General features: G+C 32.9%; 1 protein-coding gene across 2 annotated transcripts; it reads right to left on the reverse strand.

Moving 5' to 3' along the window:
* Window positions 1-1,936: 1,936 nt before the first annotated feature.
* Window positions 1,937-15,221, reverse strand: LOC125077402 (cyclic nucleotide-gated cation channel beta-1). Of its 2 annotated transcripts, none has more exons than XM_047689333.1 (15): window positions 15,052-15,221; window positions 9,641-9,747; window positions 9,251-9,316; window positions 9,017-9,145; window positions 8,392-8,528; window positions 7,230-7,489; window positions 6,965-7,114; window positions 6,550-6,724; window positions 5,967-6,097; window positions 5,108-5,231; window positions 4,368-4,450; window positions 3,806-3,952; window positions 2,972-3,084; window positions 2,284-2,497; window positions 1,937-2,132 (listed from the first exon to the last, which is right to left on the reverse strand). In XM_047689333.1, the coding sequence occupies exons 1-15, from the start codon at window positions 15,070-15,072 to the stop codon at window positions 2,064-2,066; spliced, it is 1,926 nt and encodes a 641-aa protein (XP_047545289.1). In that variant the 5' UTR covers window positions 15,073-15,221; the 3' UTR covers window positions 1,937-2,063. The 2 variants fall into 2 exon arrangements, with proteins under 2 accessions (XP_047545289.1, XP_047545291.1); XM_047689335.1 differs by lacking the exon at window positions 15,052-15,221 and adding an exon at window positions 13,799-13,937.
* Between the last annotated feature and the right edge of the window lie 26 nt (window positions 15,222-15,247).

Raw genomic sequence — 15,247 nt, forward strand, 5'->3', positions numbered from 1 at the left:
AAGTACATATACCTACCAAACTTACAAGACTTGGTACTTTTTATCTAGTAGAAATATTACATATTAGTAAAAATGTATTAAAATCGTAAGTAAATACTAAATATGCCAATTTGTCAAAAGTGAGAGTATCTAAATCTCATTGTCTTTAATTAGTGTTATTTAGTAGATATGTATATAAACAGTACCTATGCCGGAAGGCTATGTTAGGGTAGGGCTATGCCAGGTAACTCTTTTATCATCTATAAAAATACTTATACACTACTCCAACCATAAGAGGAGAAAAGCCAAATAAACAATATTTTGACAGTAATTAACGCCATATCATTGGTGAGCGTCAACGAAACTGTTATTGAAATTTTGTAAGTAAAATTAAAGTGAAAATAAGTAGTTAGGTGCAATGGTATTGTATTATAAATGAAGATATATTAATCACAAACTCTTATTGCAATATATAGCTAAGTTATTAGCATATCGCATTAAATACATATACAAAAAAATATATTAAAAAACATATACCTAAATATATGTATTTCATGTGATTAATAGTTTATCTTTATTCCTATTTCCATCTTGTAAACAAGATCAAGGACTCAATAGTGATCAATATAAAGTATCATAATCAAACGACTTAGGTCAATGTTAAAAAAAAACGAATAGACATATCTGTCAATTTTACTATCACACAGATAATTATAATATCTCTCATATTTACACGACTGAAAAAAAATAAGTGTAATGTTCAGGTTTCATGTAATATATATACGTACGCGTGTTTCTTTATTCTACCGTAACTTTAATGGCTTTACAGCTATCTTCTAAGAATAAACTCAACGCGTCAGAAAATCACGAGCGTGAAATGTCAGATTGTGATGTGCGATATTGACTTTAATAGTTATAGAATTTATAAGATACACGTATCAAAATGGAATATCAGTTAATCGGAATAAGTCGGTTGTCAACATTTCAAGAGTGAGATACTAAGTGAATTCTTAAAGGCGCACAGCTGAGGCAATTTTGATGCATCGGGGATCCTTTGATTCCTTAAATAAGCTCGAGAGACACTAGCTTTAAATTAATTAATTTATTCATTCAGGGCAGTCATGTTTTTTAAATTTTATTGTATATTATGTTATGTTGTGTTCGATAATATTTTGTAGGATTAGGCTAAAGATAGAGAAAATAAAACCAACGGTTGCCCATCTAAATATGTATTTAATAAGAGAGTTCCATAAAGGTCGATTAAATAGGTATTATAATATTTAGAGAACGTTACATGCGCTACGATTACTACATAATATTGATAAAATGTCTTAAGTACTAATAAAATCGGATTAATTTAATAAATAACTACAAACTAATACAGTTTCTGAATTTTGTAGACATAAAAAATCATAGTAAATGTTAAAAAATATATATGTATATGCAAATAGGTAATAATACTTCACATAGTTTTATGTTGAACTATTAGAATAAAATTTATAGTAAAAGTTAAAAAATATATATATGTATATATATGCAAATAGGTAATCTTCACATGGTCTTATGTTAAACCATCAGAATACACAGATACATACTTCTTTTTAATATTAAAAAAAAATTGTTATAGTTAGAAATGAGTAACATTTTTTTTTGCCTATTACAACATTTAATCGAGTACATGTATCAGTTGATTACTATTAATTTCTACAAACCATAAACAAATATAAAATTAGCTATTATTTCATTCGGAATCATATATAATCTGTATGTATATATGTATGTATTTTGGAGGGAAAAGTTACGTCCATATTTTATTATGTATTGAAATTTGTATTGAAAACGTGACCACTATTTTTTTTTAAATTTTAAATTTGTTTATTTTGGAGATTTTATATTTGTTTATATTTTGCTTAGATTATACTAACATCGATAATGTTATTGAATAATAATAATAACATTGAAGTTAACGTATAATACTAACTAACACATGTAGGGGAAATGCTTGCGCGTAGCTTTGAGCGTTTTTTTTTAAATTTTATATTGCTTAACATTTAAGAAGATTATCATATTTTGGCATCTCGAATTTACTCATCGGGGAAGAGATCTCGCGGCAGATCAGGCTCGGCGACGGACATAAAGACCGTGTACGTTTTCTGAATGGAAAAAAAAAGTATTATTAGTTTGAAGTTAAATAAAGTCAATAAACATTTTTACAAGTAAAATAAGACGATATACACGAGATATTTATGAAATGATTATACAAGTGGAATAAAAGTGTCTGCGATGTGATGTCGCGCGGCGCACCTGGAGGCGCGCGTGGGCGGCTCCGCGGCGGCGGCGGCGGCCCGCGGGCGGCTCGGCGCCGGCGCCGCGCGCCTGCGTGGCCTGCCGCGCCGCGTTCTCCCGAATGATCTGGTCGGCGCGCAGGCGCAGGATCTGAGCCGCCTCCTTGTGGTATTCGAGCGCGGAGTCGAGGTCGTCGCGCGAGAGCACGAAGAGAGTGGAGTATCCGCGGGATCTGTGGCAAGGTTCGACTCGGAATTGCCCGTGCCGTATTCAATTTCAACTAATCGAGCGATTAGAACGTTGAAACTTAATACGCAACCTTTACCGATACACGCCAGTACCTCACCGCCAAAGATCAGTACTTGGTATTGCCGTGGTACGTTTTGATGGGTGAGCTAGCCAGCCTAAAAATGGGCACAGGGGACATAGGTACTTCGATCCATAGGTTTATGTGCGCCACCAAGTTGGTGTAAGGAATGGTGAAAATTTTCTACAGCGCCAATGTTCATTGGCGTTGGTGACCACTTACCATCGGTTGGCGCATGAGCGTACCTATTTTATATAAAGAAAACATGCAAGATGTTTGCTTTTTTACGTCCACAATATTAAATAAGGAACATAAAAACGACTTACAAATTAAATTAATTAGATGTAATCTAAGCTGCGAAAATTATTGGCGCCCAAGTTGGGACTAAGATTCGTTTACCTAACAGTAGCAGTCCGACGTCGTAGGCCTTCAATCCCGAGCAAACTTATTTCTCCAAATACCGATCCAGTCTTCAAAACCGCTACAACTTCCTTCTCATCAGCCGACATCACCTAAGTCACATAACATTATGTAATTAATCGACACGTATTTTCAAAGTTATTATTAAAATATAAAATATTAAACTAAATCTTACGAGAAAATATTCGTATAAACAAAGCTAGACTAGTAAACTTTATTGCGATTATTATTAATCGCATAATGAGCCCATACCTTCAGTCACATCCACGGAGATCTCGATTGATCGCGGGTTCAAATCCGGACAAATACATTGAGTTTTTCATGTCCTAAATTTGTGTAAATCTTAAAACCTGTATTAGTCGAAACAAATTCTGATTAGCATTATAGGCCGTCAAGTCGCATCAGCCAAGCAAACGCGACGGATAAAACGAAAAGTAAAGCGGTCACCCGGCAATGTGATACGAACGAGTTTTAACTACCCCTATAGATACACCTCCACCGGATACAGATTCGTTGGTCCCAGATTCGAATCCCGGGTCGGGCCGATAAAAGTAAATAAGTTCTCTGTCAAGAAATTGACAGTATAGTAGCTTGAAGTCAAACCGTCAGTAATGTTAACCGTCCCGTCCCTCGAAAAATGTAAAGAACATCTCTGGTCTACACCTAACCTATCTAGGATCGTGTAGGATTTCGGAACAGATATACTTCTGTATTTGCGCACAATTGGCTAGTCTCTGAAATTAACCGCCGTAGCCGAAACTCTATATTATATATGTTTATATGATAACATAAAGGAACAGAGCGTATCCTCACTAGGCACTCCCCGCTCTTGACGATATACATGTGGTGGCCGACGTCCCCGCGCCGCACCACCACGTCGCCCGGCAGGTAGGACACGGGCTTCAGCTGCAGCACCAGGTCGCGCAGCAGCGACGACGAGCAGTCGCGGAACAGCTGCACCTGCGGGCCGGCCTCGACGGTTGTACTCGATCTCAGACAAACCTTCTTAAGGTCTACAACGAAACTTGGAAAAGTATCGTATCAAGTTTACGGCCAATGAGGCTAATATTTAGTAAAATTTTATATTATGTCACGGTTGTATTATGTGCAAGCGATCCCGTGCAGCACCCACCCCCCGAAGAGACGGAGACGGTCACCGCCCGTTTTATTCCAATACACTAGTCGTCGGTGAGTCCAACATACGTCCCCCCCCCCACCACTAGCTTTACGTGGAGAAATGAGTAAATGCATTTTTCCAACGATATAAAAAATAGAAAAATTATACAAAGGTTCCAAGTTTCAAATAAATTATTTAGTTTTATATGTATGTCGTATATACCTATGTGTATATAAATATCTTGATTTTGATTGTTACCTGACTCAAAATCGACATGTGCACATAAAGAGCTACGTCTCGTTTCATGTTGTAAGGTAGCAAGTTCAAAATTCTCGATTCATCTGGAAATAGAATTGGTAGCTGTACATTTTCCAAAGTCACAAAGAATCCCAGAAGACACAAAATTATTGCTGTTGTTAACTAAAATGACTCAATTAGTGGCTTGAAATAATTTTATAACCTAGAAAATTAAATAATAGATTGACAAAAACAACGCCCAGTTTCTCACGCCGGCTTCCCTTCGACCTGAAGTATTTTCTGAAGTATGAATAAAAATGTGCAGTACTTCGAGATAAAATGGAAAACAAAAAATATATACAAATATAAAAATAAATCTTTTCAGTAAATTTTCAACAGAAGCAATGTATTGAAATTCATTTAATGTAAGGTGAAAATTAAACATTGCACTTTTGGGGTATCAAATGATAAATTTATCTCATCATCCTCCTGCCCTTATCCCAATTTTAATTGGAGTCGGCGCAGGATGTCGTTCAAATAATAAATTTATCTCTCATTAATAATTCAGGAGACTTTATTATAGAAACATATATGTCAAAAATAATAATTCACAATACTGTCTGTCTGTATGACCACATCGCTCAGAAACCATTTATTGGTTACTTTAAATGTAGTATGTATAGCGTGGACTATTAAAACAGTCAAGTAACCTCATGTACATACATACGGTTCTTATATGTTATGGAAAATAGTCAACTAACCGAAGCACCGCTGCTGGTTCCAGGTGAAGTTAAACCAGCAAGCTATGCGACGCTGTACAGAGAGCGGCAAGTTCAGCTTGCGCAAGTACCAGGAACAAGCGTCAACGCTCATGCGATATTCAGTCTGTTAAGTTGAAATTCGTCCATAAGCCTTACAGAATATTGTTAGACTTTTATTATGATTTCAGCTTAGTATAATTCATTTGTAATTTATTGGCCTGTTTTTAAAATAAGAAAGAAAGTATGAAGGTTATAATATGTAAAGATATGTAGCTTATGCATAGAAAATTATTGCGTATAGAATAGACATTCTATTGTCGTATTGCCCACAGAAGTTGGTGACCCTTGCCATTGCATTAAAATAAAAAATTAAAAAATATAAAAAAACAAGTGAATGTTAAAGTAATCGCATATGATGTGAAATAATTAACATCTAACTTGTTATTAAGCATTATATTCGCTCGGAAAATGTGTTGGTATCATCAATGGCCATCTCTAAAACCGCGCACGGTCATTGGTCAAAATCAAATAGCGCGCTTCCTTAACTCCCTGTTACACACTTCCGTCCCTTTTTACGATATCACTCCCACAGATTGCAGGAAAACGAGAGAAAATATATTACATATCAAAAATAGTTTTTTTTTTTTTTTTGTGCATTACTCTCTTTTAATAGAATGGGTGTGATTTTACCTTCTCGTGCCAAATCACCGATCAATAAAAAAATGTTAAGTAATAGTTGAAATATTATATTAACCTACAAAATGTCATATGATTCGAAAATTATTGTAATTAAAAATGTAGTAATATTTAACAAACAAATGTAAACATATTGATTTAATTTAAAGCTTTTTCTACTCACCCTCACTTTAGTAGCCGTAGCAATGATATCTCTTATCTGACCAATGAGCAGTGCGAACACGAACACGCCCATCAGCCAAGCTGCCGTCATGAACAGATACTCTGCAGGCTTTTCCGGCTTCGGGTTCTTGCCTGATAAAGTATTTTAATTCAACGAAAATGTAGATATGCTAAGTAGAATACCTTTTGTAAAGGTTCATGAATTATTTAATTTAATTATGTAGGTCATTCGCTTTTAACAGCCGAGATGGCCTAGTGGTTAGTGCGCGTGCATCTTAACAGATTATTGCGGGTACAGACCCAGGCAAGCACCACTGAATTTTCATGTGCTTATTTTGTATTTATAATTAATTTCGTGATCAGCGGTGAAGGAATGCATCGTGAGGAAACCTGCATGTGTCTAATTTCAACGAAATTCTGCCACATGGATATATGGCCTTCTCCTCAAAGGGAGAGGAGGCCTTAGCCTAGCATTGGGAAATTTATAGGTTGTACATGTGTACATTATCAAAAACTTCAGTAAAAATATATCTTGTAAATAAATATGAATAAATCAGGAATGTAACAATACTTTTGCAACTTACCGATGGAAGTCGCGGTCTTGGTAGCGAAATAGAAACAGCGGATGTAAGCGTTTCCCCGGTTGTCGTACACCCAGCCGTCGGAGCCGAGGCCGATGTACGAGCTCATCAGGTAATACGCGCACGCGTTCAGGTGGATCAGGTAGAAGATGTAGAACAATGTTTTGCCGACACGTACCTTAAACGTTTTGCTGTCTTACATATATATCACTCTGAGGTTATTTGGGTATGAGGTGAGGTATATCCAAACGAATCACTTGAGAATCAAGAAAAAAAAAGTTTATGAAAAAGCACTGAACATGAATTTACTTAAGCGATTTTCTAATAAACCAGCAGCAAACGTTCCATTCGATAAAAAACAAACCTAAAAGTTTGGTCGATCGTCTTAAAATAAATAGATTGATAAAAAAAAACTTACCACATAGGGACAATGTAAAACCCGGTCCATTGCGCGGTGGAATTCCCAGAACGTTTGCAATTTCAGTAACCTCGGAAGGCGCAGGATCACCATCTCGGTACCAAAGTATAGGTACAAAATATCCAACGGCAGAAGAGACAAAACATCGAACTGTAATAAGTACAAGTTGATATTTTTTTTTATTGGGCTCATTTTGACTTGGATAAGTGATGTACTAAGGTTTAATGCTTATTGTAAAGGGAAGCACAAAACGAGTTCGACTTACTTTATATTGCAGCTTCTTCTGATAGTTTTTCTTGGTCTCTACTGTATTCTTAACCATGAACCCTTCGTGCAGAAACATCATCCGTGGTTTAAAGAACATCACGTCCAGCAAATAAATCGCATCGCAGAAATAGTCGGCCGTCATCCACCAGGCGAGGTTCTCCGGAGTTTGGTAAGGGAAAGAGGCGCGGAGAGCGATACACCAGGCGTTGTAGCTATAGCAGAACGTGACGAGAAGGAGCCAGGCTATGTAGCTCTTGCCTAACGAAAACACGCAATTTAATGTTCCTGAATAATTTGTTTTCTATAATATTCATAATTTTACTTTTCGGCACTTATTTTTTATTATATTTGTGTACTTGATTAATATATTCATATTATGTGTAATACATTATATCATGAGCGTTTCTTGTCAAAATAAATAATACTTAAAAAAATATTTTACTTTTAGTATGTCTTTTACGTCTGTTCGGTTATTTTCTACCGTAAGTACTGAATTTGTGGTGCAGTTCACTTTAATAAATGATTACAAGTTATTTAATGATATCTGTTCTAACATTTCATTAACTGTAAACTTTATTGCTAAAATATAACGGCGGAAATAATTAATCAATAACGTACTGATATAATTACATAAACACACCATGTGATTATACATATATATTACGTCATACTTTTCAAAAGATCATATCGAACGATATTTTTTATTTAACGTCTTTTATAACTTAATAGACGCCCAGCAGTGTCGGTAATAAGTTACGCTAAATGGACTTCTAAAAAATTCTACCTATTATTATCACTAAGAGAAAACTAATAGAATCGTTACGAAAATTGATTTTTTTAATGATTTTATTTACATCTACATTATTTACTACTATACTATATATATATACCTCAGTTCAATCGAAAAATAAAGAATTTTATTTTGGCTCATTTCTAATGTTTTGGTCGGTATATCTTATTGGTTTTATTAATTATATAATAGTTTAAAAAATGTATTATACTTCTTATCTCTAATTTTATTTGTATATGTAAGTAGTAGAACTTTTGCCTTGATAATTTTGAAATGTACGTAATTTTTATTTTTTATTTTGATATAATATTCTATCCACTGTTGGTTGTCCTAATGAAAATAAATAAATAAATATTATTTTAAAACTTACTTTGAGAGTCGATAGTTTTCGAAGGATCGAAAAACGGCAGCAATTTAAAACCTTTGAATTTTTTCCACTGCATTGGAGATGGCGGGTCAAATTGGAGCGTTTCTACCAACTGCACTTTCTTCACTGGTTTTTCAGGCCTAGTTTAATTATAATTATGATATAATAGAATAGCAATTGTACAATACAAGTAACAAAACAAAAAAAAATTGAGCTTCCTGGAAATTTTAGACAATAAAGATTAGACGCACATCAATATTCATAAATAAACTAATCATCAAAAAACCAAAATCAAAACATTCTTTATTCGAGTAGGTTTATAAAATCACTTTTGAATCGTCGTGTTATAATAGAATCTACTTATACTCTACTTACTAGAATCTACTTACTAGACTATATATATATATATATAGACTTGAATTAAATTTAAAGTAGATTCTACCGCAAAGAACCGCAAGAAGGCAGTAGATACCCTTTTCCGCCATTTTCCTCACAGAGTATGTCAGTAAAGTACAATTATTTTTTTATATATCCTGCCTAGAAATCGATAAATACTAATTCCACGCTTTTTATCTTTAATATAATCTTAAATTGAGTATCGGTTTCGGAATCGAATTGTAAAGCTTACTTTATCTCATAGGTTTCGACTGATTCATCATCGTCATCATCATCGAGGTCTTTTAATTCCGTTTCGTAATCCGTGATGCTTGTCTCCAGCTTGAAATGTTCAATGGAGTCGCTCCGGAAGAAATGAACCCTTTGGGAAAGTAGGATAGATAAATATAAGTAATCAACAGCGTGTTCATTTATTACTTCAAAACCAAAATAAATCGTATTATAAATTACATCAATATTTACTTACTTCTTACGTTCTTCCTTTTCATCTTTTATCTTTGTCGTTGATTCGATTGAATTGGTTTCTCGTATTCTGTAAAAGTTGAAAAAGTTGTAATGCGATGTTTGAGACATTTAACCATTTTTTTAAATCTTTCGAAGATTAAAAAAAATCATAACGACTAAATACTTTGATGTCAGTGAAACAATTGAAGCCCTTTATTATAGTTTTCTCACTAATTTTTTCCATAAAAGATCGAATCAAGGTTATTATTTTGTCTAAGTCTTTTCAGCTATAGTTAAATTCAAAATAGTAAACGGAATATTTAATAGTTATAACGATATCTGATATTTAGATAACTCATTTACTCTTCTACTCTTCCACTATTTATATGAATATAAATAAAGAAATATTAACATAGTGCGCGTCGGAGTGGCCTCAGGAGTCCCCCATGACTCGTAAGGCCCACTAGCAATGGCTGACTTCGCAAGCTGGCTGTCGGCAGACGACGGATGAACCGTGTGCTGTTAAAAATAATATTTGTGTATCAAATTATATAGTTATATATATCATCGTATATATATATTTGGAGAGCCGAGATGGCCCAGTTAAGTTAGAACGCGTGCATCTTAACCGATGATTTCGGGTTCAAACCCAGGCAGGCACCACTGAATTTTTATGTACTTAATTTGTGTTTATAATTCATCTCGTGCTCGACGGTGAAGGAAAACATCATGAGGAAACCTGCATGTGTCTAATTTCAACGAAATTCTGACACATGTGTATTCCACCAACCCGCATTGGAGCAGCGTGGTGGAATATGCTCCAAACCTTCTCCTCAAAGGGAGAGGAGGCCTTAGCCCAGCAGTGGGAAATTTACAGGCTGCTAATATATACTTACCATGTTAATTCTCTTGGTTGGCATGTCTAGGTCAAATCTATGGAAGGATGATCAATTACCGTGCGATAGATAATTTGGTATGCTTTTAATTAAAAATGAAAAATAGATAAGACACATTTAAGCGTGCCCAGATAAAAGATCTCCATCTATATCTATATTTGTATGTCATCTAGACGCATCTTATATATTAATAGTTTATGTGAAACTTAAGGCGTGGACATCGTTCAAGAATTTACGACCACTACAAGGAGATCATAAAGCGGCTAAGTGGTTATTTGAATCTAAGCTTAGTGTATATATTATATATTCAACAAGGAAGTATCTAAAGAAAATATTGTAGTAGTATATATGTAGTTTTAACACACACACATGCATAGATTCTGTGTATGTTAAGGCGAGTATAATCAGAAGCTGACTAGCAGTCTTGACCGCCTAAGGCCATTCCTCGTAAATGCCAGCCGCCCCTTAAATTCTGCTAATTTAGCGGCGTCGAAATGTAAAATTAAGCCATGGCATGTTCATGTCTATTTATTTATTTATTTGAAGGTAAAACACATAATTTATTATTTAATGTTATTTTCATTGAGTCAATTACTTTACGAAGATTAATTGATTGACAAGTAAGTTTATGATTTTATATTTCGCTGCTCCAACTGTCACACATTTAGACTCGGCCAGTGAGGAGAGTTGTGGAATAACACCCCAAATCATGTCTAGCTTTTGACATTTTGACAGCTATTTTCTTTAAGTAATACGCTTCAATATTGAGTAAGGCTAGAACATTTAACCTGTTTGCATCATTTTGTAAAGGCTATATCGTTGTGCTCAATGCTAAATGTTGCCGAGTAATAATGTGCACGCCAAATCCTAATCATCATAAAGGCAAGTTTGCTAGTAGTTATCAATGGACTTTTTACTGTACTTATGTAATTTTATTACTGTGCACTGTACATTCTAGAACTTAAAAAAAACTTATGGTTATGCAGGGTATATATATCATTTAATTATATTATAAAAATTTAGGAACTCAATGTAAGTATTATCTGTATAATGGAGTAACTCCTTTTTACCGGCTTTTTCAATTTATTAACTCTTTTAATTTAGTGTTAGTATAAATTGAACGTTATTTAATTGAATATTTTCTCTTTTTTGTCCCTTTTGACTACATTATAAATTTTATAATTACGGTAATACTACATACGTTCTGTGTAAAAAAATAAATTGACCAAACGCATTCCTTCGTAAATATTGTAAATAAGTAAGTAATGCTAAGTCAAATGAACGAAAATATAGAACAAAAATTCAGTCACCCTTGTATTAATTTATAGCCTGTGTGTCCATCGGTCATACAGAATACTGTTTACACCGCAATAGGAAAGTATAGGCGTAGTTTCGTATTCAAATCACACGGTTACGGAGGTTAATGGGCCGTCCTTGCTCGTGTACCTGCCTCATTGTATCCGATATTTCGATTACAGATTTGAATATTATTACGCTTAGAATCGTCTCGATTATAAAATATTTTAGTTTAAAAAGTAGGAATATTACATTGATAATTATTGAAAATTTATTTCTGAAAATAAAAAGCAATGACATTTTTAAGTAGATACAACAAAGAAATTGTTCTCGTGAACAAGACATTCGGAGATAATGTCGAAATATCGAGCTCCACCAAATAAAAATAAAAAACATGGTAAATATCCCCTTTCAAATACTTATGGTAATAAAAATAACCATATTAATTTAAAATCTTTTAAAGTAATTTTTGTTTGCAATATAAAAAACTGAAAATATAATTTATTAAGATTTAATTAATTATTATCCAGGACTTGATGAATATCGTATATGTAGTTTAATATGATATTGGGGATCTATTTCACTAATAAGTAATAGGACCCGCCCTGCCCTTCGGACGTGTGAGTAATTAATTTACTTAAGATCGACTAACAATGTCACTCACCCTCAAAAACACTAAAAACAGTACGCAATATTTTATACGCTAAATTACAAAAATAAGAATAATTATAATAAGATACAGTCTTCATTTTTGTATAATATTATTTTCAATTATTTTGGAAAAAGTTTAATGTCGAAAAGATCATCCGATTAAAATTCATAAAAATAAAGAAGTATTGAAAAAAGAATTTCTAGCGCGAGATAATTGAAAAATAAAATTATTATTAGAAATTACTGATACCCATTTATGATATGGCAGGTTATGGCACTAAAAATTCACTGCAACGTTCCTAGGTAACCACTTTACAAGAATTTACTAAGATTTGTTCTTTCACGAAGGCGCGCTTCTCCACGTTAAGTATCGGCATGAGTATGAATGTTCGTGCCTAGAAGTTGTCTTAGGTTCGTGAGATAACTTACGTAAGAATAAGGACGATTAAATTTGTTTATAATCCAACGGTGACATTAAATATCGATAACGACAATAATTCCTCATCCATCAAAAAATCAGCACTACCCACTAAATACATATTCTGTTACCAAACAACAATACCTAGTATTGTTGTGTTCCGGTTGGAAGGGGAGTGAGCCAGCGCAACTACAACGCACAAGGTACATAACACCTTAGCTCATAAAATTAGTGTCATATTGGCGATGTAAAGGATGATTAATAATATTAGTACGCACAGATCCAATGATAACGGTCGGTGGTTCCATTTACCACCAAGTGGCCTTAGGACCGGATTAACTATGTCGGAGCCCCTAATATTTCTTTACTATCACAATGCAATTTTATTCATAATGAATACAATTTTTTACTATAATATGATAAAGACATTTATCATCCTATTCTCTAAAAAATACCTTCTATTTGGCTTCATCAATTTAATTAACAATGATTTTTTTAAACCCATCCCCGCATAGGCCCTATGTGGACCAAAAATTGCGATCCTTCCTAATCCTAAATGGCCTATTTGTCAGTCTTACTATCTATCCAAATATTATTAATAATAATAAACTATACTTAAAGCAATTGTTTGTATATATATTAAATTCTGCATAAGTATAAGATTGTATTCAAAAGACACTAATGAGTAATTAGTATTGCGAGACGGCTAGTATTGAAGTCGCGTGTTACTGAGTCGTATAAAACAATCGAGCTTAATTGCGGGGCTAAGTCAGGCCGCAGATTAAATAATGATTGTTTGTTGTTTTAAATTCATAGGAAAATTCTAATGACGAATAAGAAAAATAAAAATAGAGAAAATAAAATTATTAATTTTTTATTTCTAGAGCATTATCAAAGTCTACAAATCATAGATTTCGCATTGTAATCCCGATGCTATTATTTCTAATTTGTTCAATGTAAGTACCTTTGTTTATTAAATACTAAAAATTATATTATAAAAAACTTTAGAATTATTAGAAAGAATATAATTTATACGAAAAATAACTTCAACATAAAATAAAACAAAACTATCATCATGATGTAAATAATTCTTTATAAAATTAGGAAATATAAATAATATTTTTATAGCATACCCCTACATACATCAAAAACTATTTGTTTCAAAATTCATTCGAAGACTAAAGTAAATTTAGTCTAATCGAATCGATTAAGGCTGTTTTGCAAGTAAAGATAAAATTGTTAATTAATTGTCTCGACTAAAATAATTACAATGAGTTACTCATATACTTTTAAATAACGTCAAACTCACCACATCTACTTCTATTTCCATTGTATCAAATCACATGTTTACGTACTTAATAAAAAAGTATATATAAACTTTTAAGTAAACGCCGCGACGGTGAAAATTGGCTAAATTTTCCGAACACGTTCGGTCGGCGCGTCCAAACTACTTGACTGACCAGTAAAGAAAAGCTAAGTGCACACAATAGCTTATCTCAGGGCTGTCAACTTGAATGGCTTAGCTTAGCATTATTTAGTTCCAAAATAAGATGAAATTGTTTAATACAATCCAACATGTTAAGTAGTGATGGAATTTAAACCATAGTTTTATAAATTTAATGTATAATTTTAAAGGTTGACTACTTATTCAATGAACTACAATATTTCATTGACAAACATATTTATACTCAGTTAAACCGAATAAATAATAATATTAAGTTAACTCAATAGTAGTTTGGAATTTTAGTAATTTTATTTTAATATCTATTTATAAACTCGTTACATATTAAGTGAGAACCCTATTATATTCCCAACTGGCGATGGTGGTGAGGCGCAGGGTACGACGCGCAGAAATTAAAGAATAAATCTCATTGTACTATAAAGGCGGAAGAAAACAGTTCCACAGTTTAAAGCACCATTACTTTTGTGGCGAAATATATAAGCAGACAACATTGAAATTTCGTTTAATTAAGCCAAAACATGGTTTCTTTTTGTCTCGAGGATGCAGGGCAAGTAAAAATATTATTACAAAATAAATTTACGGTAGGTACTTATTAGTTATGTATGTAACGTCTTTTTTTTTCTATCGTATTAGACATTCATTTAAACGATGTCATAAATTGTTCAAATTCAGTAGGTACCAACATAGATTGATTATAAAATGCGTTCAAAAATCATATCGTATTATTATGAAAAACTGTTATTTTTAGACCTAAACATCATGTTGCGAATAATTCTTAACAATTAATTGAAATATATTTATGTACTTAAAAGAGAAACTACCAATACAACTATAATTGTTATCAGTTTGCGCATAAAATCAATAAGCTCTTCGTATTGATTTAAAATGGTACCTTCATACTACGCAGCATAATTAATATTTAGTGCATAATATTATTAAAATTTTCAATACGCTGTTATTTTTTAATTTATTAAGCTATATGATGATAGAAAAAAATAATAATAAAATATAAAATTAATTCCTGCTTACTTGCCATTTTTAATTCCAAGGTATATACAAAAAATTAAAATAAAACATTTGGAATACATATAAGAACTTACCCTTTTGAATCTGTTGAACATGTTGACTGCAATTTTACAGAATCTTAATGAGATTACGATTTTATTGTAGCAATATATCTCCGCCCATTAAAATCACCATTGACAATACATAACTAACTACATATCGGCTAGAAACATCGATATCACTGCACTAGTTGTACGAATACCCATTCCACTAAATGATTATAACACGAAC

Source organism: Vanessa atalanta, chromosome 3 (genome assembly GCF_905147765.1).
Source record: "Vanessa atalanta chromosome 3, ilVanAtal1.2, whole genome shotgun sequence".
Taxonomy (NCBI): Eukaryota; Metazoa; Arthropoda; class Insecta; order Lepidoptera; family Nymphalidae; genus Vanessa; species Vanessa atalanta.